Below are 26,046 nucleotides of genomic sequence, written 5' to 3' on the forward strand. Positions count from 1 at the left end.
AAGTAATAAGATCAACTTTTTTGCCAAGTGCCTGCGCGCCATTTGCATACAAATGGGCGTTGGACTTTGACGCATAAGTTCGCTGGCAATTTGCTTATAAAACGTATTCTAATTGCCAGCAATTTCGACGCGGCGACAGGAGCAGGTGGAAGGTTGAAGGTGGAGCTCCTCCTCGGTGCGCCGGCAGTCGAGGGTTAATCGCTCAGCGGACTTAACCCAACCAAATCCCCAAGCATGCCACACTCACTGGATGCTGCGGAAAAATGAAAGAGGCAGCGCGCCACCCTTGTCAGCGTTAGTAATAAAACTTTATTGAATTGTATTGATTTTAAAATTATTACCATTGAGGCGGAAGTAATGCAATGTAGCCGCTTGCATATGTGTGTGTGAGTATGTGTCTGGGTGGCTGCGTTTTACGTGTGTGTGTGTTAGGGTGTGTGTGTGTGAGCGCTGAAGTGTGTTCTAGCAACGGCTGTTGGAATTTAACAAACAACAACATTTTCATTATTGTGTGCAGCTCAGTGCAGAGAAAAACAAGAGAGAACGCTATAGTCGAGTTCCCCGACTATCTGATACCCGTTACTCAGCTAGGGGAAGTGCGAAGGCGAGTCTTCAACACTGACAGTTTTTTTCGGTTTGAGGGCGTTAGAGTGGGCGTGGCAAAAAGTTTTTTGGCAAATCGATAGAAATTTACAAGTCTAATCAAAAATGAAAAATATCAAAACATTTTCAAAAGTGTGGCGTGCAGTTTGGCGGTTTGTGGGCGTAGAGTGGCGTGGCAACATGAATCAACAAACTTGCGCTGCGTCTATGTTCTGGAGTCCGTATGTTTAATCTTAACTTTCTTTTGTAGTCCTGAGATCTCGACGTTCATACGGACAGACGGACAGACGGACGGACAGACGGACGGACAGACGGACGGACAGACGGACATGGCCAGATCGACTCGGCTACTGATCTAATCAAGAATATATATTTATATGGTCGGAACGCTTCCTGCTGTTACATACTTTCAACGAATCTAGTATACCCTTTACTCTACGAGTAACGGTAAAAAGAAGCACGAATATACCGAACCCAAACAAAGGGCTCAGTGAGAGGGGGTCGTGTATTGTGCGATTTGGCAAAGGGGTGCCGGGTACTCACCCACATCCACCCCTTGGCAATCCCCTTTGTCGTCGTCTCAAGTGCTTAACTTTCCATTTCGCTGTGTGCGCTGCAAAGTAGGCAACGTTTTCTTGAAACGCAACTCCCACGCACACACACACACACACACAAACACACACGCAGCCCGGATTCCCTTTGCTTATAATGAAAATCTAACGTTTATTGTAATTTTTCCTCTGTTTTTCTCTGGCATTTTTTCCCCTCAATTTTGTTTTGTTTTATTTCACCCGGCTTGCCGTCGATGTGGGGTATTATTCGAGTTCGGTTTGGCACGTGCACAAATGCAGCTAATCGAGTGTGAAAATCGTTCTGGGTTGCCCCAAGAATTTCCTTTTTAAAGTTTTGTAAAGTACGAATCTGCGCTTTAATATGGTATCAACTACTGGCGGAGGCTAGAATAATATGAACAAAAAGTAATTAAATGTATTGAGTGATTTTGAGTATAATCCAATTAATTCAACTCTAGCTTAATCTACTCTTCATAGTGTGATATAACTGGCAGTTGCAGTGACACTGGCAGTGGTGAATATTCTTTCAGATTGTTTCGGGCAGTGCCCACCACTCCACTTCCACTTCCGGATATGCAAATCCATTCGTGGAACTAGTTCCGCTGGGCAGCCGCAAAAGCCAGCTCTCGCAGCCTGCCAATTCATTTCTATTCATGTTATGCAATTGAATTGCCCAAGTTCCCCGGTCGCAGGGCAGCGCAAAGGCTCTCCTTGCCCGCTTATGCATATGCACACAGGACCTGGCCGGCGTTATCTTTTTTTTCCACCTGCCAACCTGCTCACCTGCTCACCTGTTCACCTGTTACGGCCAGCTAAACGTACCTGTGGTCGCCTCCAGCTGCTGCCTGTGGCGAATGCCCCGCTTGCTGCTGGGTCCTGACTGAGAGCTGAGCCACAGTTTCAGATAGTTGCATCCTCCTGCAGCTCCGCCGGCCTTCCCCAGACTTTCGTTCAGCTTTCCCCAGGATTTTCCTGGTGTCTTTCCCTCCGGCTTTTAGCCCAGCCCCACCTCCCCATTTTGCCCTTGTCGTGTAAAGACAGCACTTGCGGTTGAGTTGATCTGACCGCTTGTCCGGCAAGCCATAATTATGCAATTTCTTGTCAACATGCTCTGAACGGGAAATGCACAACGGGGCCGAAAGTGTGTGCATCAGTGTGAGTGTGTTTGGTAGTGTGTGTGTGTTTGGTTGTGTGTGGCCGAAACAAAGACTTGAATGTTTTAGCTTCTTGAAATTGCCAGACATTTAAAGGCAATTATGCAGAGTGAGTGCTGTCTCCCTAACTCACAACTTTTTGCGGTGTTGTCGAATGGACACGAGAGGCATAAGCAAGGACATAAATTATTCATGGCTGCATTTTCGGGTCCCCAATCAGAAGCCTAATCCATTGCCATGCTTAGCCCAAAACGAAATGCTCCAATGAATCCTACACTCAGTTCAGCACACTGCAGGAAAACTAAGATTGTTGATCTAAGATTGTGGTAATGGAACACACAATTCAAAACACTGTTTAGAACACTTTGAATTGCAAGGCTAAGAATAATTTGTGGCTTAAATTAATAGATACTTTTTAAGTCCTATGCAGGGTTTAAAAATGCAACTGGAATGCCTTCAATGATATAAATATTGCGGTATATAAGGTACCTATAACTTCTCTCGGGATTTTAGTAAGATTCCCTATGACTTCATTCCTGTGTATCGCTCTTCCATTGATTCGGTAAAGTTGATCTTGATTTTAGAGCGATTTATTTTCTCAGTGCGCTACGCAACATGCATGTATTTATATGCCTCAGATTGGCAGTGTGTGTGAGTAAACATTGTAGGAAATTCCCTCTTTTTATGCTCATGAAACCTAATCACACACACCCGCCCACTGCCAACAGCCCATTAGGAGGCAGGCTAAGCCAGTGCCTTTGACTGTATTGGAGAGTGGCTGGCTGGAGTGTGGGCTTGTGGCAAGTGTCTTATCTACTTCCTGCTGATATGTTTATGATGCCAATGCCACTGATTATCAACTGCACAAGCCAGATGAAGATTCAGACCGGGAAGAGCTCTATAAGGAGAGCAGCCAGCAGCCAGTAGCTAGCAGCGAAGAAAACGAAAAGTTATTGCAATGCGTTCGTTGCCTCAGCGGAAAGTTGTCATGACAACGTCGTACTCGCAAGTAGGGGAGTGCCATTGCCCACAGATTATGATTGAGTTTGTTGCACACACATACACTGGGCCAAAAGAGGTACAAGCTAGATCTAAGAACAAAGTTTTAGAAATGCCATTGTATCACTTGCTAGTGGTATTCTCAACTCAGATTTGAGAAGATACATAAATCACAGATATTCTATTATATCTCCGTCTTAGTTGTCCTGGCTCGCAAATGGTGAATATATTTGTTATGGATTCAGAAAGCTAGTTATGCTGTTTTTAGCCGAGTGTACAAAGGACATCCGCGCTGAATAGCGTCATTTGTTTCCCTGCAATGTCGCGGAACGAGGAGACATGCAAAGTTATGGCGGTGAGGAAGGTTCCTCTGTTGTCGTCAAGCCATAACGCGCATCATTATTAGGCGAAAATTATTATGGCACCCGCTGGATATCAAACGCCATCTACATTCACATTCGCATCTACATCCCCTTCCATTCCGTGCCATTCCAAGCCATCGTCACTCCTCAAGTTTGATGGCATAACGACTTTGGCCAAAAAGGGCGTTTGGTCGGAGGAGGGAGGTGAGGGAGGCCAAATGCAAATCTCATCAGTTGGATTTATGACACGCATAATTTTTATTGTGTTTGAACTGCCAGCGCCGAACACATCAGAAATTGGCACATGTCCCGGCATTTTTGGCCCTGCTAATTCGGGGCCCAAGATTTTGTAATTTTATGTGCCCCAGTAAACATTGCAAATTCTGCATTTGCTCAGTGAGCTGCCGCCGCTCCTTAATGGCGCCATAAACAGAGCTGCCTGAAGGCAGTCTTTGATTATACTATATCATAATGGATGGGTGATAATGGGTGGCGGTGCTGGAGCATTGTGTGTGTGGTGTGTATGAGGTGTGTGTGAAAGCAGTTGCCCTGAGCATTCTGCGAGTGTAATTAACAGGCTTCCGACACGACGTGTTCTAATGCGAATCCGAGTGCATGTATTTATGCCAGCGCCTGAGGCATTCACCTGATCCTGCCTGTGTGTGTGTGTGTGTGTGTCGCTGCCGTTGCTGCTGCATTCGCATTAAGCCGCTTATTGTTACAGAGAGAAAAAATGTTAAGCCCATAAGATACTCCTCCGCTGTCACGCCCTTAAGGGGAACTCAACGGCAAAGTACTTTTAAGGATTATGCATTTAAATTACTGCATCCGATTGCATTTAATTCATTTCACAGATATGCACATATCACCTCAATTAATAACTATTAATAAAAATGCACTAAAAGAAATATCCATGTAAATATGCAAAGGGTATACACTATAATTTCTTCAGGAAGTATAACTGGGAAATTGGGAAATCATGACTTTAATTAGATGCCACATCGTGCGAGTGTATTGTACAGTGAAACATGGACAATGTCAGCCGCAGGCTCACTAAAGGACATTGGTTGTGTTTGGGGCAGCCTTGTGGGTGGATGGGGGGTATCCTATTCCACTCCAGGTGGTGGTATGCTAATTGTATTCGATAAAAGAGCAACGGACACTTCCGGGTTCGCCACTCGAGGAGGTGACAGCTCCGGATGCAGTGACGCAGCACCAGCTGATCGAAGCGGGTGAGCCGTTTTCATGGCCGGCTAATAAGTTAACAGCGGCATAATGGCCTGTTTCCTGCATGAATTGCCAATTATAGTTGCACCCCATCTCCACCCCCAAAAAGTTTCCCCGCCCACCTGTCCGATTTTCGCCCCCCGGGGGATTCGATGAAAAAAGTGCACTGTCAGCCGGCTGGGGCTTTCTGGTTCGCGTGCCACAGTGATTGATGATCATCAGGATGTGTGTATATATAGGACATAGTGTTTGGTATCCTAGAGCAGTGCGTGTGTGTGTGTGCCAACTAATAGAACAAGTGGCAATTGCCATATCAATGATGTTGCCATGCAAAACCAATTTCGGGGGGAGCTAGCTTAACGAAATATAGTTGTGAATTATTTAACAATGAAATGGGCCTCAATTAAATTCGCAGATAATTGGATTGGACAGAGAACCAATTTGTTCGAAAATAGGAAACATGAAACTGGAAGGCCTTTAAGTTATCAACGCAGCAGAGAGGCCAATAATATGAAAATGGAATTTGTCATTGCAAACAAACCGTTTTAATACGGTTTAAGTTATGCATTAAAATTAATTACAATTTCAGTGCGTTTTGAATCACTGAATAATCCATACTTTTGAACGCTTTATGCTAAGTTAGATTATGCAAAAATACGTATTAAAACCATTTTTAAATAACTTGTATACGCTATTTAGGATCAATTGTATTTAAAAGAATAGTTAAAATCATTTCACACTTCATCATAAAGGTAAAGATCATAAAGATAGAGTTTAAATAATATCGTGATTGAAAGAAGTTGTAAAATTGCACAGTATTTTAACCATATGTAGTTGTAATTTATCGCAAATTTGCTTGAAATAGTTAGTTCAAGGGGTTCATTAGGGAAAGCCCAGTAACGAGGGATTCGTTTTAATTAAATGCGAATTAAAACCGCTTTTGGAGCACCGAAATACGTAGCCGCAGAAATGAATCACTCTTTTCGCCACTCACCCAGTTGTGAAACGGAGCGAAACATTTAAAAATCTTTTAAGCATGCAACTAAGCCCGTAAATACCGATCGAATTGAATTAGTTACAGCTAAAAGCCCCCGTGGCACGCACGCACAAATTGCTGCCACCCCGCGGCAACAAGCAGCATTCAGTCGCAGCAGCAGCAGCAGCCACATCAGCAACAACATCAGCAGCAACATCAGCAGCAGCAACACTCGCAGCAGCAGCAACCCGCAGGCAAAGCCAGGAAAATCCATTAACAGCCTCCAAACTGGCCGCAGTGTTAATGATTACCGCTTATCTGTTTCTCGAAAACGATTTCGGGTGGCAAATGGCACGCCCCGCCGCCCACTACACGCTGGTGTTACTTATTAATTACAAGGTTTTAAATTAATTACGCAGCTTAAAATATTAACACCGCTGCCAGGGCAACCCCCAGCTTATTTCACGGAGCGTTCACGGTGTAAGTAAAACTGTGGCAGATTGATTTGGCAGCCCAACGACTGCGGACTTGAATACCAAACGAAATTTCCCCAGCCAGCGCTTTGTGGGTAACCATTAATCAGCGGAGCAAAAGAAAAGCGAAAATCCCGGGGAAAATGCGAGTTCGGGATGGGTATCTACTGCTCGGCGGATAACAATGCTCCGTTTTCACACATCAACGGACAGAAGTAAACTTTTAAAACTGTCAAATTGCTGTGTGATTTGCTGGCAAATAATAAACATGTTTAGCGAATAAATTCATCAAAACTAGCGCCCGAGAGGAGCGCCAGGAGCCAGCAGTCGGGGCAAATCAACCGACAGGACTAACGAGCAGCCAACAACACACACCCTCACACACCCCAGCGGAATGCAAACAAATGGAAAACGTCGACGGCACACGCAGGTGCCGCACGCAAGTCCCACTGGGTGGTGGGTGGTGAATGGAGTTGGGTGTCCTTGGGTGTCGCTGGGTGGCGGCTCCACAACAAACAGAACTAACGAAGAGTTGGCTTCAATCGCTGCCGCCGCTGCTGTCACATAAAATGCAGCGATTTGAGCATTCCGAATAAACACTAATTGCACAGCAACAAAAAACGAAAGTAATTATTAGAAATCAAATTAAAATGTGCTCAAATCAACGTGGAATCAGCACTCTTAATATTCAGAAAACAAGTCTGTTAAAAATATATAAAATATGTTACATAGGGATATATAGTTATGTTTAACCATTTGTTACAAATATATAATAATCATAAAATCATACCAATATTTCTAAAGAAAGTAGTAAAGTCATTTTATTAGTGCCGCAAAGATAGCATTTTTTCTCCGCGTGCCACTCTGTTTCGTTATGGATTTGCAAACAGTCTGTTATGCCGTAGTGTGCACTGTAGATGGGGTGATTAGTTCCTGCTGCTCGTAGTTCGCATTGTTTCTCTTGTTAGTCCTTCACACAGCTACTTTGGTGTGTGTCCCTTTTCATTGGCTGATAACTTCGCCTCCCGGTGGGGCTTTAGTTTTCCCTTTGATTTTCTTTTTACCGGTACTTTCCCCCGTCTGGATTTGGTGGCCTACAGATTGAGCGCTTAATTTGTTAAGCTCGAAAAGTAGAAACTCAAACAAATCAGAATATCTGACCGAGAGTCACAAGGCGTATTTGCCTTTCTACCTATGTCCATTGGGATGTGTGTGTACTGTGTGTGTGTGTGCTGGGTGTGTATGTTCATTTTGCTTTTTTCTGGGCTTCGGGTTTGGATTCTGTGGGTGCCCAAATGTCTGGTGGCTTCCATCAGAGGCGCAGCTTCAATCAGGCGGCCCCCAGAAGCCCACGAAGCACGAGGCACCCACTCGCATAGAGAAACGGAATTTGTGTGGCTGACATCGGGGCACGTTGTTTGTTCGTTACGTTTTTACCCATTTTGAATCCTTTTTGGCCCCGGCCGAAGCTGAAACTCACCTGTTCGACCCGCTGGCCTTTTCCGAACGCTTTGGTTGCTCTATTTTTGGCTTTTGATGTGCAGGAAGCTCATCATCAAAGGATCCCCCAGCGGACGTCGTGATAATTGTGCTTGTGTTTGTGTTTTTTATCCATTTTTTTCTTTCTTGTTTCTTTTTTTTACCCATTTATGCTACCTGCATGTCGCATTTTCTTCGGCCCCCCGTCGCTCGATTTTCCGGACAATTTTTTTATCCTGTTGTTTGCACTTGACTTTTTGCCGGTTTCTTTTGCCTTTTGGTCGTGGCCATGTGTGATTTTTACCTTTTTTTTGTATTGGTGTTTCTGTTTACAACTGGCAAATATTGACCCGCATTGATTGTCGTTTTTCCGCTTGTAAATTACTGAACTGAGGGGAATGAATGATGATTTTGAGTTAAAGATCAAGGTGGGACTCTTGCCTCATAAGAGACTTTCACTATTTAAGCCTTCGCCGATAGAAATAATTATTTTTGTTCACTCTTGATAATTAATTGATGATTTTCTGCTTAAGACCCATACCAACAATATACAATAGCTCTGAAGGATTAACTTGGCTGTTACTTCGGGCAGGACTTTCCCTTTTCCGGCTGAAAGAAAAGTAATTGGCTGGAGCTGGAAGTTCGGCAGCCACTAAGGCCATTTAACAGTTACAGTTATGACTGGCACTGCCACAATATTGAGCCATTTTATGTATATTTTTGTGCGATTCGACTTTATTTCATTTTCGGCGTCATCGTTAAAATGGCTTTTATTATTTCCGTTGGCAGCGTTATTAATGTTGTTGTTCTGCTTTTGACTTTACTTCCGGTCCGCACACACACTCACACACACGCTCATTTTCCCACGCATGTGACTGTGTGTGTGTGTGTGTGGAAACAATTTATATTTTTCAATTAAGCAGCAAAAATTTTACGCTTTGTTTCGTACAAGTGTAATAAATTTCAACTACCCTTATTGCCTCCCTTTTTGCTCATGTTTCACTTCATTTGGCCGCATATGTACTGGCATTTCGATTCGGGTTTGTTGCCATTGTAGCCGCTGTTATTTTCCAGCTTTCCATCTTGTTCTTATTGTTGCTGCACAATTTTCGCGTTATGGTTTAATTTTTGGAACACGCGTGTAATTGATAGCCGCCCTCGGCTTAATTAATAATATCGTGAAATTCGAACATGCATGGAAGTTGTAGTTTTTAGGGAGTAGTAAAGCATTTAGCTGATTTCAGCTGCGAAGGTTTGATTGCCTGCCAGCTGCTGGGTTGCCAAATGAAAAGAGGAACTCAAATGGCAAACGGGGAGAATAAATCATCAAAACCAGACGAAATTGTGATGCATTCCTGAGCGTATATATTTCATAAATATAACTCTGCCAACTAAATACTGGGTAAGGTCCTGCGGCAAGTATGTTTCGTATCTTAGTATGCAACCTTTAAGCTCATCCAATGAAATGAAATCCCTGCCACCCCTGGACTTCTATGATTCACCACGGACAAACACAGCATGCAAAGATACACAAGATACAAAGATACGAGTATAGGAGTATGTGCGGTGTCCACACACAGCCCCAACGAACTGAACTCCCCATCATCAGCCAGTACCATTAAACAGCTCTTGTTGGCTGTAAAGTGCTCGTTTAGCACAACGCTCGGGTTTTTGTGTTCTGTTTTTGTTTTTGTTGTGCAATCATCAAACGGTTTAGCTGTAAAACTAATTGCATTACATCAATTTTTCTGTTAAAAGTCAATAACCAATCAAACCCCAAACCCCGCAGTCACCAGTGTACGCCAGGATGGAAGTACGACGTCGACGGACGGACTTTCGGAATGGAGCGCGGTTCAAAGTTCGCAAACGTGCAGTTAAATGCACACAGACACGCACAAACCATCCACTGTGAACGTTGATATATAGTACAGAATGATATGGGGGCTGGGGAGACAGCCAACCAGTCGGTCGGTGGTCAATTTAATGGGCAGCGGGCTGGGGGTATAACGGGGTGCGGATCCATTGAAGAGACGACGGATGTAGCGACGAAATAATGACAGGAGTAATCACATTAGCCCCCCAAACAAATACTTTTGCAGGCGGCGCAGGGTTGCCAACGCCCCGCAATAATTGTTTCAAATGGAAGTGGTGCGCTGGCAATCAAGAATGAGATTGCCATTTGCAGATTATCGAATTTCGCTTGGGGTTGGCTCCACTGCGCGCAACTCCGTGGGTGGACGAGCTAAGAGGATCTTCCAGCGAGATGACAGCCCTGTCACTACGCTCAGCTGGCACACTGAGAAAAATACAACTGCAGGTATGATAAAAAGAGATAATAATACATATTTATTTATTAATTAAAAAATTATGTATATAAAATGATATACAATATTTCTAAGTATGACTTCTAAGTAAGATTCCTAAGTTTTTTAAAAGGGAATTAAAATCGAAGAGCTAGTTTTTCCCAGTGCAGTTGCATACACAAAGACAAACGCGAGTTTCCCCCAAAACGCAGCCACGATGACGTGTCCATGCAGCCCCTGTCAACATGACCCCCGACCTTCGACCCCCGACCCCAAACGCATACGCAAACAAAACCTATCAAGGGAGGGGGGGTACAGCGGATAAGAGGGCGCCAAATGCTGACGGCGCAGAGTGACCAGTTGACCAGCCCTAGACGAACGTTAAATCGTTAATTGATTACGGGACAACATTGATTGTTGTTGTTGATTTTTATGCTGCCTTTTTGTTTTTTGCCAATTTCACTGGCGCTTTTTTCGTGCACTTTTGTTTGGCAGGGGGAAAGGGCAGCTTTATTTGGCCGAAGGATTACGCCGCGGGTTCTGCAGGGAGAGTGGATGTACTCGTAACCCCCAGCTCTAATGAGTAGCAGGTCGAGTTGGAGCACAAGAACTGGATATGTCCTGCAGCATTTTAAAACTAATTGTTAAGCAAGCAGGCATCCCAGTCGAACGAACATCCATGTCACGTACGCACAAACCGCAAATACAGACAATCTGGTCGAAATATAACCGGCAGCCAGTGAACAGGATGGAATCGGGTTATGGACGGATGGAGATGGGATGGGGATGGGGATGGGTGTGGAGCCATAAGGATGCTTTGAAATAGAGAACGGCAGCACTGACTCCTGTAACTGATATTGCAGTTAAGGCGGTAACGAGTCTGCCGCCCAAGGAGCAAAAAAACAAATCGAGCACTCCTGCTGCTACTGCTCTTGCTGTTCCTGCTGCTGCTGCCACTCAAAATTCTGGCCACCCGAAAAAAAGGCCAAAGGGCTGTTGGCCAAGCATGAAAACAAAATACGAATGAGGCAGCAGCGAGCAGTACTCCTGACGAGCATTTTAAGCAGCAATTATTTACTTTTACTTGATGCCGAATGACAACAACAGCAGCAGCAGCAGCAGCAACATGGAGTTGGCATAACAAGGGCCTCGTACCATAAAATTCAATTTAACTATTTTGCAAAATTCATTTCCAAAATTCGCAGCATAAATTCCAGATGTATGAATGCATTTTGAGGAGCATGTCTAAGGTCTGCATGTCGGAGGGACTCCAAGAGCCGGGGAAACCCAGCAGCCCAGCAGCAGAAGTGGGGCAACATTGTCTAGGTTACTAATTGATATACTAGAGTGCACTGTATAACACGTGTAAAACTAGTTTCCCAACAAATGCCAAGCCAGTAACTAACCAAGTCAATACACTGTGCCAAGTTGTAGGTAGAAAATATTTAAATTGAGATTTAAATGTAAAGGGAAATCACTTTCGGGAAAGCATTACTTAACAGAGGGTTCTCTTAATTCTGAAGACCATTTATATTTCATCTAGTTTTCAATATCCTGTGAAATCAGAACAGAATGTCACAATGCCTAATCACAAATAAATATATAAATATAATATAAATAAACAAATTATAAACCATTTTCGTAGAAGAATTGCATATTAGGAAATAACACTTTAAAATGGAAATGAGAAAGGCACTCCATTTTTCTGACCGTGTAGCTGCCGCCACGTAGCGCTTGTTATTTTAATTTCCGCCTAAAAGTATGCAACAAATTGAAAGGATTACACAAAAGTTTATGCAATGCAGCAGGAGCAGCAGCAGCAGCAGCAGCCAACTTAAAACGGCAAGACAAATGCGACAATTTAAGCGCGTTTTGGACCGCTGGCACGCCAGCAACATGGCATAAAATTAATGTCAAGCAAAATGGGGAAACAGCAAAAGCAGCAGGAGTACCAGTAGGAGGAGCAGCAGTAGGAGGAGCAGCGGAAGCAGGAGCTAAAGGAGCTGGAGGAGCAGAAGGAGCCGCAGGGGGCCAAATGCCAGCTGAGGCATCGCATTCGTTCCCATTCGCCGCCTCTGCATCTCTGTCAGCCAAAAACTGCTGCGAAATGATGTGGGCCGGGCTGGATCGGCTTGGCTTGGCTTCGCCTGGCTTCGCTTGGCTTTCCAGCTGGCCATGTGTGCGTATGTTTGTGAGTGTGTGTGTTGTGGGCGTTGCGAGTGCAACAACTTTTGTTGCATATTCAGCAGCAATGACTGCAACATCAACTGCAACAACAACAAGTACGGCAACAGCAACAGCGATGGCGGGCGCAATTTGGTTCATTCGAAATAAACTTGGCAACGCTTATATGGCCGCATTTTGTGGCAAATAAACTTGCAACTGCCAGCCATAAAAACTATGTCGATGTCGACAAATTATGCACCATGCACGACAGCATAAAGTCCTCGTACTGTTGAAATTTATCACCAACTTGTCAGTGGGACTTTTAGGCATCCGATATCGCATCCCATAACTGCGCCCAAAAGCCGAATCAATGAGGCATTCTCTGCAAATTGCGTCAGCAAGATGCATTGCCCGCTCCCCCAGATTTTTGTCATCGTGAAGCGACCTGGATTCCTGTTGCACTAATGATGGCATATTGTGCGTGTGTGCCACCGTATGACGGCAAGGATTTGCTTTTGCTGATTTTCCACATTGTACTGACTGCACATCAGTGGAAAAGATTGCTGCTTAGTCCCAAAGGTCATGTCTATATGACGCTTTTGCGATTGTTTGTTTACGCAATGAAAATGGTACGATGTTTTGAGAACAACAATAAATTGCGAGGAAATTTATAAAAATACATAAGTATTATGAATAAAGGTAGTATAAATATAAATCAATCTTCATATTATTAGAATTAGGGGTATAAACGGAGAATACTACAAGTCTAAAGTTATATTCATACTGTTTTTAAGCGGAAATGAAAAATGTAGTAAAAACGTAGGCCGCAACATATGAAAATTTCTTTTAAGTTACAGCGCAGAAGAAAATTCATGTTTGATAAAAAGATTTCCTTTTCGTCGTCTGTTCGATTCTTCAATCAGTTCAATTCTTGAGCTGCCAGCGAGATGAGTCTCCTAAGAGCATGTGCAACTCTATCGTTAATCCTGTCCCTCGGAAAAGTGGGATCCACACAACTGCTGGACAACGGATGCATACCACGGGCATATGGAAACAGAGTGATCGGTGGACAAAATGCAGGACGAGCACCGTGGATGGCATTCATTACCAAAAAAGGGAAATACTTTTGTGGCGGCTCACTCATTACAAACTGTGAGTACTTTCCGAAGATAATTGAAAAAATTTTCAAAAATGTATTAACCATTTTAGCCTTTGTTCTCACCGCTGCTCATTGTGTAATACAAAATTACTTACAATTGTACGTATGATACTGCATAGTTGACTTAGCAAAGTTAATAATTTAATAAATAATATGAATACAGAATAGTGAAACTGGGAGAATACGATGCAAAGACGACTTTGGATGGTCCAACAGCAAACTTTGGAATTAAAAGGGTCTTTAAACATCCTTATTACGAAAACAAAACTCATTCCTATGACATTGCTCTGCTAAAACTGGATGGAACCACATATTACAACTGTAAGTAAAATTCAGAAGTTATACAAACATTAAACATATAGTTAACATACTATTGTTTATTTTGTGCAGTGGGCATCCGACCAATTTGCATCGTATTAAAACCAAATCTTAGGCCAGTGATAGAATCCATTCGTCAGTTCACTTTCACTGGCTGGGGCGACCAAAGCACGCTTTTTGGAAGGCCGAAGAATAAACTGCAACAGATGGATGTCTATCGGTTTGATAAACACGCCACATGCCGCAACAAACGCGACAAATTTTGTGGCAACAACCCCACTCAGTTCATATGCTTCGGAGATTCCGGCAGTCCATTGGGTGCACAAGTGAGGCTTAATGGCATCACTATCTATGCCCAATTCGGATTAGCCAGCCAAGTGTCTAATCGGTATTGCAACGGATTCGGTTTCTATACTGACGTCTATAACCATACAGCCTGGATCCAGCAAACAGTGCGACGTCATTGGTACTAAGCTTCTAGGAATAGCAGAAAGCAAGCGATTATTCATAGTCCAATTTTAATAATAATTACATTTACATTGCGGCTGTTCAATGCGGTATACTTATGTTTTAGAGCTATTGTACACTCGATATGACTTAATGAAAAACGTTTATGAAAACAAGAAACCTAGATATGTGCTTAAACTTATTCAGAATCAATAAACAAACAGAGTTTAGTATATAAACGGAGCCACTTCATGAAAGCGCAAATTGTTTGATTCTGTAGCTGCAAGAGTGATGATGTACGTTAAAGTTCTGATTACTCTATCGGTACTCCCATTTCTCGGGTCAACGCAGCTTCTGGACAATAAGTGTATACCACCGAAATATGCGCCGAGAATCATTGGAGGTCAAAATGCTGGAAGGGCACCTTGGATGGCATACTTGATGCGAAACAGAGCTTTTGTAGGCGGAGGCTCACTAATTGCATACCGTTCGTTACTATTCCATATACAATTGCCCGTTTTTAATTACCATGCAACCATTTCAGGCTTTGTTCTCACCGCTGCTCATTGCTCGAAACTGAACGAACCCTTGTACGTTATAATGTCTGAGCTTTTTCCTATTGAAATTAATCCAACATTTTCCACAGAATCGTCAGATTGGGTGAATACGACTTATCCACGACACGGGATGGCAAAACAGAAGATTATCGAGCAGTAGATATCTATCGGCATCCGTATTACAATGCCGTCACGCAAGTCAATGATATTGCTCTGCTAAAACTGGAACGTCCCGTGATATACACAGGTATTTACTATTTAATACAATATATAGCTAGCAAACTTGCTTAAATTAAAGTTAACCTTTCCTTTTTAATTTGCAGCCACAATCAGACCTATTTGCATTCTGCTGAACCCCGGCCTTAGATTTGTCATACGCAAAATCCAGTTCTTCACCGTGACGGGCTGGGGGCAGGCATCGAGATACCCTAGAATGCCAGCGAAGCTGCAACAAATGACTGTTCGTCGATACAGCTACTCGCATTGCTACAACCAGCCGGAAAAACTGTGTGCCAGCAATCCTGCACAGTTCGCGTGCAAAGGAGACTCGGGGAGTCCTTTGGGCGCTCAGGTGCGATACAATGGCACCACCATCTTCGCCCAATTCGGAGTGGCCAGCACATTCACTGGCAACTGCAGGGCTTATGGCATTTACACCGATCTCCTATACCATACATACTGGATGGTCGAAACAATGCAGCACAATTGGTACTAGGATTAGTTTAGATATTGTAAGGAAAACTTATAACTGTTAACAAGTGACAACTAATATATAAAATAAATAATGATCTTTTTATTAACATAGAATTTTATAACATGAATCCCTAGAATCTAGGATGGCTGCGGACCCCAACTGATTACCTCGAACACGATTTGCAGTATTTCATCCACGTTGATGCTCTTCTGGCTCAGTTTCTTTATGGGGCCCTGCAGTTGTCTGGAATGCTAAAACAAAGAGGAGCGTTATTAAAACTCAACTGGATACCTTTTTTAACCTTACTCTGGCACGCTGCACCAGCTCCTTAAACTCCTTATCCCTCAACGCTTTGTAGAGTTTGGCGAATTCAGGGCTCTGTCTGGATTTCTGTGCCATCAGGGAATAGATTCTGGTCCTGGGCAAGGATTGCAGAATGTCCCAGAGGAAGGTGGTCAAGTCGCGGCGCAACATCAGTTCCACGGGTACAGTGCGCGACAGCTGATAGGCACGCAAACGAGTTGGCAAACTGTCCACCAGTGTGGTGATATCGTAGCCCGAGCCGTACTCAGTCACGTAGTTAATGATATTCACAAAATCCGGAGCGGCACGCACCTGCTGCCATGTGCTTATAAACCCATCGCTGCGCACAAACTCCACCGCCTGGCGAAACTTGGGATCGAAGATGTAGTATCTGGCGGCAATAAAACCAATTCTGCGACGGGGAACCAAGGCCACGAAATCCTTGAGATCTTCTCGCAGGCCGCCAAAGGCTGTGCTCCAACAGCCAATGGCCGAGATCAAAAGAATCACCGATACGGAGGTGGAGAAAGCCATTGTGAGACTCTTAGAGTTTTGGTAGAGGCCAAGCCTTTTATACTTTCGGGGCTACAGTATTTACCACTGTCTTTGGCGGCGGGGGTGTGCCAGGTGCTAATTGCCACTGTCACCGGCCTCATCAACTATTTGGACCGCACAAACTTATACACAACAAGAAATTGTTGTTCATGCTATATTCTGTATTATTTTGTCATATAACATCTCATAAAACTTGTCATTGCTTCATCATCTCTTCCGCAAAATGTATTGCGGTAAAAATATATTAATGAATGAGTATAATAGAAGCTATTAAATAATTATTTTTCCCACTGTACACTTTTGCTTTCACCGTCACTGGGAATAACACAAATAACAACATCAGTCCCCAGTATTCAAAGCAGCGACTTCGCACATGATAAACAAGATGCATGGTCCACAAACATTGGCCAAACCTCGATAAATCAAGTGAGACATTCTTTTGTCTGGCCCAAACTGACTGTAATTGCTCCCATTTGTGCATTAAAAATAATGATTGATTCAGACTCGGAATGCATTTCCTATCCCAGTCCCAGTCCCAGTCCCAGTCTCAGTCCCAGACAACACAAGCTGAATACATTGTTCTGTTGACTGCAGAAGTCGAAAAATTAGAATTCAATTGCGTGATTTATGCATTCGCCAAATTTACGAGCCTTCTGAGAATTCTATGCCTATTTTCCACCCACCACCTCGAACCAAGAAAACCAGACTTCATTGAGGCAAACCACAAAACATTTGCGTGGTCACACAATTTGTTAAAGCGAAAGCTAATGTAGATAATAATTAATGGCTCAACTTTATGTTTGCACTCCTTGGAATAAGAATCATTTTAGATATTAAACATAAACTCAGCACTCTATTTATAGATGTAATAGGTATTTCCAGCTATAAATGCAAGTGAGCTTCCATTGAAACCTTTGACTCACAACCAGAGCTTACTCATAACTATGTTCCTGATAAGTGAATCGTTTTACTGCAGAATATTACTTACAGCACTCTAATCATTGGTCAGTTGCACTTGATCGCTTCGAGATGAAGCAAACTCTTACCGGTGTTCTGCTGGCTTGCCTCATCCTGGGACACCGAATATCTATAGGATATTCGTATCTTCTGGATGCGGATTGCGGCGCTTCGAAATATACCTACCGGATAACTGGCGGCAAGAATACTGCAGCGATGCTCACTCCATGGCTAGCCTATTTGCATATAAACTCCGCATTCATTTGTGGTGGCTCGCTTCTCAACCATTGTAAGTACCAGAATATAGAAATTCTTTAGCTGGAGGTAAGTCTTTGAATCCATCGATTGTGTAAGCTATTCACGCCTTTTTTAGGGTTTGTGCTGACAGCTGCCCATTGCTTCCATAATGTGAGTGCTACGATGTAAGTAGTATTTAAGTACGGAAAATTATATTAATAATACATTATTGGTGTTATTAAAGATTAGTTCGATTGGGAGAGAACGATGCGAGTCAGAAAGTTGATTGCAATGAGTTTGAGTGTGCGGCCCCATACTCTGAATTTATGGTGATGCAAAGGTTTATCTACCCACTATACAGAACAGCCCACTACTACGACATAGCTCTGGGAAAACTAAACCGACATGTTGCATACACTGGTAAATAAATTTGAAAGCTTAAGGTATAAATAATACCTAACAGTATGATTATGTCAGATAGCATACGGCCGATTTGCTTGATGCTGAATCCACAGTGGCAGGGATATCTGGACACCATTAAGTACTTCACCATATTCGGCTGGGGTGCCACCAATGCAACCAAAGTAAGCGACAAGCTGCAGCACACGAGAATACCACAAATCGATCGCTTCTCCTGTCGCTACTGGTATGGATACAATGTGGATCGTACCCACATTTGTGCCGGCGAAAGTAGACATTATGTGGGCATCGGCGACTCTGGAGGTCCGCTGGGTAGCCTGGTGGACTACAATCAGGCCAAGCGTTTCTTTCAATTCGGAATAGTTAGCCATCTCCGCAATCCCTTCCAAGGGGTCTCCGTATTTACGAATATTTTAAGCTACTCAAATTGGATCCATCGCACCATAACTGCAAATAGCAACTGAAATAAACTGAAATAAACTTATACTTATACTGAACAGAAAAATATAATTAACAATAAAAGAAGATGGAGGCAAATTTATATACTCGAATATGGTGTGTCCGTCCGTATGAAGCGTATGTGAATTCTGGAAAAACCAAAAGCGGTGCGAATCGAACGTTTCCGACTTACATATACACTACCTTCAGTGGGAAATAAGGCTTTTATCAAGTTTCATGCAGATAGCCTTATACCCTTTGCAATGGTATAAGGGTATAATATTTTTTTTATACTGGCCGACGCTGATAACAGATCATTAAAAAATACCAATAAGCTGCTGATAAGAACGTTCTGTTTCTTAGAAGCTAAGATTTCTCGCAGTTGCAATTTCGAGCCTCATGATGAAGTACATTCCGTGTTTGCTGCTTTTTTCAATTATTGGGAACCAACTTTTCTGTGGACTGGCCCTTCTACTGGACCCTAATTGTGGCAAAAGACAATTTGAATGGCGCATAGTAAACGGACATGATGCTGAATTGAACTCGACACCATGGATGGCTTTCCTACACAATCCATTACAGTTCTTGTGCGGCGGTTCACTTATCACGAGAGGTGTGATATATATTATTATTATATATTATATATACTCGTACAAAATGACGTATTTGTGAAAATCTAAATTATCTTACAGAATTTGTGCTCACCGCTGCTCATTGTGTGATGCCCATTCCCAAGAACTTGTTAGTATTCCGTGTAGCTTTATCAATGTATTTAGACTTAATAGTTGTCGTTTTACGACTTTAGAACGGCTCGCCTGGGAGAGTATGATTGGACCCGTGAAATTGACTGCATTAATGAGCATACATGTGCCCCAAGATACGAGGAACACAGGGTCAGTAGGATATATACGCATCCCAGTTACAGATCGGTTGGTGCCTATGACATAGCGTTGTTAAAACTGCAACAGCCAGTTTCGTATACAGGTAATCAACTCGTTAGCTTAAAGCTCTCCTTATAAATGGCAAAATAAAACCTATTTTTGCAGGTGCCATACGTCCAATATGCTTGGTAATGCCTAATTATAAGGACCAATGGTATTCGTTTGTGAATTCCGCAAAAGAATTCAATGTGACTGGCTGGGGTGCGACGAAAACTGCACCTGTAAGCCACATACTCCAAACCGCCCGACTCACCCAAATCGATCGAGGAGTCTGCCACGACCAGCACGGATTTTCCGTCGATCACACCCACATCTGTGCCGGGAGTAGCAAGTCCGCTCCCTGCATCGGAGACTCAGGCAGCCCCCTTGGGATGGAGGTGCGGCTCAATGGAAGATACGTCTACGCCCAAGTGGGACTTGTCAGCCGTGGAGACAAGTCTTGCGATGGAGTTACCGTCTTCACCAATGTTCTGAGCTTCACCGAGTGGATTGCTAGGACCATTTCCTACGACGCGAAGTACATGTCCTAACCAAAAGCTAGTAGCAGGTCGAAAGATTGAAAAGCTGTGAAGATTTTTGTATAAAAAACTAGTTGCCTATCACCAAAGATATTCAAATAATACTCTGTAATATAATATTCTACTGTCTTTGCCATAACACTGATGGCTTTGGAAAGTGTGCGCCTGGTAGAAACTATAATCAAATGTATTTCGTAGTTAAGATTGACGAAATTTGTATATTTCAATTAGTTTTTCAATGCTATAACTTTAAAGCAGCTTCTTGTAAACAATTCTCAAACAAACGCAAGAGTTTATGTTAAAGTCCCAAATCAGTTTAGGAATCTCTTTTAATCGCAAAAGCCGCATAAAAGGCAGACGGCAGGCAATAAATTTGCATCAATATCAGTGCTGCAACAATTGGCAATATTCTGTGGCAAAGGCAAACAAATAACCGAAACCGAGCCGAAGGTGAGTGTTAGATTGTGAAAGGATCTTCCGCCCAGGACGAGGCCAACCAAGTTACGTGTGTTTTGCGGGGCATTTGCTGCTGTTGAGCACAAAAAACGGAAATGGAAATGGCACTGGCACTGGCAACGAACGCGTTACGTGTGTTTTTTGTGGGGAGGGCCCAAAAGTCGAACAGAGGCCTCCGTTCGTAACGAATCGCACCACCCATGGGGCCATCAGGTCCTGCAGAGTTGAATTGCTGCGGTTGCCGGGTTGCTGGATTGCTGGGCTGTTGGGAAGCCAGTTGGGAGGCCAGTTTAACCAGTTAACTGGCTACCGTGCGTAATAAGCTGCAAAACGCTTTTGGGCCCCGTCTCTTTTTGGCCATTGTCCTCTTTTGAAGTTTGTTTATGATTTTCGGATGCTGCACGCACACGGCAAAAAGCGTTAACCGCATTAGATTTAGATTTGGCGCTTGTTGTGCGTATTAGTGAGATTTATGCATTTCGGAAATTAAACATCCTGTGCGGGTGGACATTTTAAATTCCAGCTACCCTCGCCGCTGGCTTAAAGGTGTACAGTGTACACCGTACAGCTCGCTCTCCGCTGTCATTAATTTGAAATCATGCGTGAAATCGCGTAATGTCGCCAACACGCCCATTCCCTTGGCCACATCCACATCCACAATCCGGATCCAGATTCACCGCCATGGCTACATATGTACATGTATGCGAGTAGTCGCACACATAACCATGGCAATGGCCATGTCCTTCTTGCGCGCTCATTTGTATACAAAAAATGAATGTTTTTGCTTGTTTTTATGCGCCGCCTACTTGGCAGTGTACTCATGTGTGTGACTGTGCCAGCACTGAGCGAAAATGATTTAACTTATAGTTAATGCCTTTTAACTAAATAAGATAATGGTGATGAATCCACTTTCTATGTCTTTGCTTTATTTAGAAACTAGCTCAAATGAAGCTCTAATTTTGAAATGATTTGAAGGCTCCTAAATGGATATTCAAAATCTGAAATAGTTTGAAATTTTAAATCCATCCAAAGTTCATCAGCCCCGAATTGATTGCCGGAAAGCATTATGCTATCTCATATTTTGTTTCAGTGTATTTCTGCGTCTGTGACTGTGTGTTGACTGTTTTTTATTTGGCCCATCAGCACGTTGGTTGGCCCGCTCGACTCGCCGGAAATGCGTCGACCACATCAATCACGCGACATTGACAAATGTGAATATTTTTGTTGAAAATTATATGCGGTGGGTGATGGGCGGCGGGTGGTTGGTGGTAGAGGGGTGTTGGGGAAAGGGGTTTCTGCAGCAGAAAAGCGGCCAAGTGACTGTGCAAATTATTGGCTACAATAGTGCTTCAAATTGGGCAATTTATTGCTTTATTGCTTTTACGTGTTTCGTCTGCGGCTTGGTTGCAATTTTTATATATTTACCCCCACTGCACTTCGCTTTTTCATTATGTCGCCTGCAGAAATGCACTTGTTGTTGCCGATAATTGCAAATTTAATCATCACATAAAGTTTCAAGTGCGGCCAGGTTATTCGCGGGTAAATAAATAAATACCCATCGCTGACAGCTGAAAAGTATTTTACCATTCGGTTAAGAGTTCCCGTTTTTCTATCTAGCAAATATTTGTGATCCTAGTACACTTCTACTCGAATTGACAAAATGTCAGTGGTTTAGCATATCGAATATGTTCAGTTTCTCGATTCCAGCTCAACGAAGCTAACACTGTTTTTTTTTTTTAATATTAAACACAATTTTTTTTATATTTCACTTCCGTGTTTAGCAGTCATTTTAGTGTTTCCCCACTCGGACGCGTTACTAAATTGTTGTATAGTACTCGACAACTAGTCTGTAATCAGTGAAAATCTTTAGCGAAGTTTACCCAAATTGCTACGCAATATGACTCGATCGCAGATGATCTCCAGCCTGCGCCGTTCCACACTGGGCTTGTTCAGGTGCCACAAGGCGCTCATTTTCGCCAGAGGTCCAGCTTTTCAGCAGGTGAGGTGCAAGAGTGAGGACGGCAGCTGCAACACCTGCAACTTGCAGGGCGTGGTGGTTGGCCTGTATGCCAAGGATGGCGATAAGGGCCTCAAGTTGTCCCCGGGAGGCGAGAAGTTCGACGACCGTGTCGGCGGCAAGATCACGGAACTAATCAAGGAATCTGGACTCAATGGGGAGCTTGGAGTGGGGCGACTGTATCAGAACATCGACAAGGAGTACTGGGCCGTGGCGGTCGTGGGCCTGGGCAAGGAGGGAGCTGGCTACAATGCCGAGGAAGTCATCGACGAGGGCATGGAGAACGTGAGGGTGTGCGCTGCGGTGGGTGCCCGGGCTCTGCAGTTACAGGGCTGCACCACCTGCCATGTGGATGGCATGGAGTACCCGGAGCAGGCTGCCGAAGGAGCCGCCATGGCCGTGTGGCGCTACAATGTGAACAAGCGCAAGAAGAACCGCATTGCCATACCGAAACTGGAGCTCTACGGATCCACGGATCAGGATGCCTGGACAAGGAGGCTGTTCAAGGCCGAATCGCAGAATTTGGCCCGTCGTTTGGCGGATACACCAGCCAACCAGATGACGCCCTCCATTTTCGCCCAGGCCACCGTGGATGCACTGTGTCCCTGTGGTGTTTCAGTCGAGGTGCGCTCGATGGATTGGATCGAGATGCAGAACCTCAACTCCTTTCTCATGGTGGCGAAGGGCTCGTGCGAGCCACCCATTATCCTGGAGGTCAGCTACTGCGGCACCTCGCCGGAGGAGCGACCCATTCTCATGCTCGGCAAGGGTCTGACCTTCAACAGCGGTGGCCTGTGTCTGCATCCGAAACGGGGCATGGATGAGTACCGCGGAGCAGTTTCCGGAGCCGCAGTATGCGTGGCGGCCATTCGGGCGGCAGCCGCTCTATCGCTGCCCATAAATGTGTCCGCCGTGTTGCCGCTGTGCGAGAATATGCCATCGGGAATGGCCACCAAGCCGGGAGATGTGGTCACACTGCTGAACGGCAAGACGATGCGCATCAAGGATATCTCGCTGGCCGGCACTGTGCTGCTGGCTGATCCCCTGCTCTATGCCCAGTCCACGTTCAAGCCCAAGCTGGTGGTGGAGGTGGGCTCGATGGCCAGTGGCATTCGCAAAGGACTGGGTGCCTCGGCCACCGGCCTGTGGACCAACAACTCCTTCCTCTGGAAGAACTTCCAAAAGGCCGGAGCTCTCACCGGCGATCGACTGTGGCGCATGCCCCTGTGGAGGTACTTCCGCAAGCTAGTGGCGCCCCGTGCCTCCTACGATATATGCAGCACGGGCGAGGGACACGCGTCTTCCTGCTTGGCGGCTGCTATCCTTTTCGAACTGGTGCCCTGCTCCGACTGGGTGCACCTGGATACCCATGGCACCGGAATGCTGGCCAAGCACGGCGTTCCTCCGTATTTGCTCAAGGACTGCATGACTGGCCGTCCGACCCGATCGATCATCCAGTTCCTCTACCAGATGGCCTGCAAATGATGCATCTTTAATCTTCGTACTGGACGAGGGATCCCGATACATGTGCATCCCGATACATGTGCTTGTAAATTCAGTGTCCTTTATGTGCTCGGCCACTTGTTCTATATTATCCATTTGACGTGCCCCTGTTTTGGGTTAGTTTCTAGTCGGTATGGTGATATGCCTGTACCTTAAAGATGTATTCCGTGGTATCGGTATGGTTGTAAACTTAAATAGAATAAAATTCAGGTAGCGAATTGAAGTCTCCTTTTTCGCATTGCATGGCTTCTGAGCCACCTTTATGGACCTCCATTAGGCCGGACTAAGTGCTGACCGGCAGTACGCGCTTACATATGCCTAATTAGTGCCGGAGAAGAAAGCATATTCGGCTATTTCGGCACCAGCCTAATTGCTGCAAGAAAACACTGGGCGCGTACGTGACGAAAGAGATGTGAGGTCTAGCGCACATTCGTTATTAATGCGCACATGTTTTGCATGGGCAATGGAGAGCGTGACGAAGGTTCTACCTCAATATTCCGCACATCATGGCAGGCTAATATGTGCTCCACCAACTTCAGATGCCAACCTCACCTATTTTTACCTTTTTAATGTAGGCGGAATTTAAATTTTTTGTAAAAATATTTACGTATTTCGCTGGCTATGATAGCAATATTCCAGTATCTGAAGGCCAGCGATACAGTTCCATCAATTTCCAGCTTATCAGATAAAATGGCCCTCCCAAATTACACAAAGTGGAAAAGAACGGTCTTGCTTCAGCATTTTTAATGAATTTTCCAACGTGGTCCTTGCGAATTGATTTAATTTTACCTCGGGTGGCGGCTTCCTCCCGTTTTCTTTTGCCGATTCGTGCGCGTTTTTATCGCAACAACTGTGGACTGAGTTCGAGTCTCAGTTTCGTTTTTGGTATCTTGTTTGTTGCTTAATTGGAAGGAAATTAAAAAATAAACAAGCAGCGCCAAAAGCAAATACTACACGCTGGCGATTACCTGGACAGCACCACCAACACCCACCACCCCCACCCACCTGCACAACAACCACCGCTGCTGGGTGGAAAATTACACCCCCACCCACCGACAGAGGCCCACCGGCTGTTTGGAATTTAATTTTCATTTCCCCATCCCCCTCCCCCGTCCCGCAGACTCCGCAAGAAGAGCGTTAATTTTATCTTGGAAATAGATTTTCAGGTTGTTTGTTATTTTAGGACCAGCTTGCGTAAGAATTTCCCGCGCCAAAAACTTTACAACCGCCTGGCTGGGCTCAGTATTTGCCTTGAATTAATTAAAACCCATCGACAATGCCCACCAATTGGCAGCAGCCGTAGAAGAAGGACCATCAGCAATTGGCTAATTGAAGCCAATTGCAAGGATGAGGAATATTCCTGCTGCCAACCAAACCCACATATTAGTGCACACACGCGGGGCCAAAATACAAATTGAAATTCAGGGCAACAGTTGAGCCAAGCAAACAGAATTTGGCCATTGATGAGACGCCAGTCGGGAGTTGGGAGCTGGCAGTTGGCAGTTGGGAGACCAAGTTTCGGCTTGCCCCTGGCCATGGAAAGTGTCTCCCAGTCTAGTGGTGCGTGTCCTAAAACTGGGTTTGCCTTTGGCTAGGATGCCCGGGATCCCATACCTCCACTGGAAAAAAATTTACCGAAAGAAAAAAATTGTTCATAATTTGAGAGGGATAAAATCTAGGGATTATAAAAACGGATTTCCAAATTTGCTTTAAATAGTTTTTAAAATGTAATATGTATGTATTATCCTTTTTATTGCAGAATATTTCGATTGCTGATGCCTTTGTGAGGTTTTCAAGTATTGGTTACCCAACAAATTTGTCAAACTGTAGAACGGTATAACTAATAAGACACTTATTATGCGATGGTGGTCTGGTAACGTTAGACCAAGTTTAACGATATCACGTACATACGTTAACTAACGCTAACTACGTCGTTAAGTGGGGGTACGAGTGAGCTGGTGTGTTTGCCAGTGCTTGTGTAGGGACACGCGCCGAGACCAGGACACGGACACGGACACGGATACGGATCCGGACACGGGATGCCGCACTGCCGCACTGCCGGAGAGTCGAAGAGTCGGAGAGTCGGAGAACCGGAGAACCGGAGCCAGAGTCGGTGGCATATACTAATCAAGCTTGCCAGCTATATTGCCTTCCCGCAGCGAGCGAGCGGAAAATTTACATTTTCGATGTCCTGGGTCGCGGGCACTCAGGT

The 26,046-nt window shown here is 44.4% G+C and overlaps 5 protein-coding genes across 5 annotated transcripts; 4 read left to right on the forward strand and 1 right to left on the reverse strand.

The window, feature by feature from the left end:
- The first annotated feature begins 14,532 nt into the window (after nucleotides 1-14,532).
- On the forward strand, nucleotides 14,533-15,510 carry LOC122614469 (chymotrypsin-like protease CTRL-1). The gene is made up of 4 exons (XM_043789034.1): nucleotides 14,533-14,725; nucleotides 14,783-14,828; nucleotides 14,885-15,042; nucleotides 15,119-15,510. The coding sequence occupies exons 1-4, from the start codon at nucleotides 14,533-14,535 to the stop codon at nucleotides 15,508-15,510; spliced, it is 789 nt and encodes a 262-aa protein (XP_043644969.1).
- Nucleotides 15,511-15,626: 116 nt separating this feature from the next.
- On the reverse strand, nucleotides 15,627-16,326 carry LOC122614333. The gene is made up of 2 exons (XM_043788894.1): nucleotides 15,796-16,326; nucleotides 15,627-15,740 (listed from the first exon to the last, which is right to left on the reverse strand). Exons 1-2 carry the CDS (start codon nucleotides 16,324-16,326, stop codon nucleotides 15,627-15,629), a joined length of 645 nt encoding a protein of 214 aa, XP_043644829.1.
- Nucleotides 16,327-17,376: 1,050 nt separating this feature from the next.
- LOC122614470 (serine protease grass) lies at nucleotides 17,377-18,425 on the forward strand. Its single transcript, XM_043789035.1, has 4 exons — nucleotides 17,377-17,593; nucleotides 17,678-17,726; nucleotides 17,786-17,961; nucleotides 18,019-18,425. The coding sequence occupies exons 1-4, from the start codon at nucleotides 17,377-17,379 to the stop codon at nucleotides 18,423-18,425; spliced, it is 849 nt and encodes a 282-aa protein (XP_043644970.1).
- Nucleotides 18,426-18,793: 368 nt separating this feature from the next.
- On the forward strand, nucleotides 18,794-20,216 carry LOC122614021 (serine protease grass). The gene is made up of 4 exons (XM_043788475.1): nucleotides 18,794-19,012; nucleotides 19,092-19,140; nucleotides 19,205-19,383; nucleotides 19,446-20,216. Exons 1-4 carry the CDS (start codon nucleotides 18,799-18,801, stop codon nucleotides 19,868-19,870), a joined length of 867 nt encoding a protein of 288 aa, XP_043644410.1. The 5' UTR covers nucleotides 18,794-18,798; the 3' UTR covers nucleotides 19,871-20,216.
- A 1,788-nt stretch (nucleotides 20,217-22,004) lies between these two features.
- Nucleotides 22,005-24,057, forward strand: LOC122613215 (cytosol aminopeptidase). Its single transcript, XM_043787278.1, has one exon. The coding sequence runs from the start codon at nucleotides 22,212-22,214 to the stop codon at nucleotides 23,814-23,816; it is 1,605 nt and encodes a 534-aa protein (XP_043643213.1). The 5' UTR covers nucleotides 22,005-22,211; the 3' UTR covers nucleotides 23,817-24,057.
- Nucleotides 24,058-26,046: the final 1,989 nt, after the last annotated feature.

The sequence above is a fragment of the Drosophila teissieri genome, chromosome 2R, assembly GCF_016746235.2.
Source record: "Drosophila teissieri strain GT53w chromosome 2R, Prin_Dtei_1.1, whole genome shotgun sequence".
NCBI classification, from domain to species: Eukaryota; Metazoa; Arthropoda; class Insecta; order Diptera; family Drosophilidae; genus Drosophila; species Drosophila teissieri.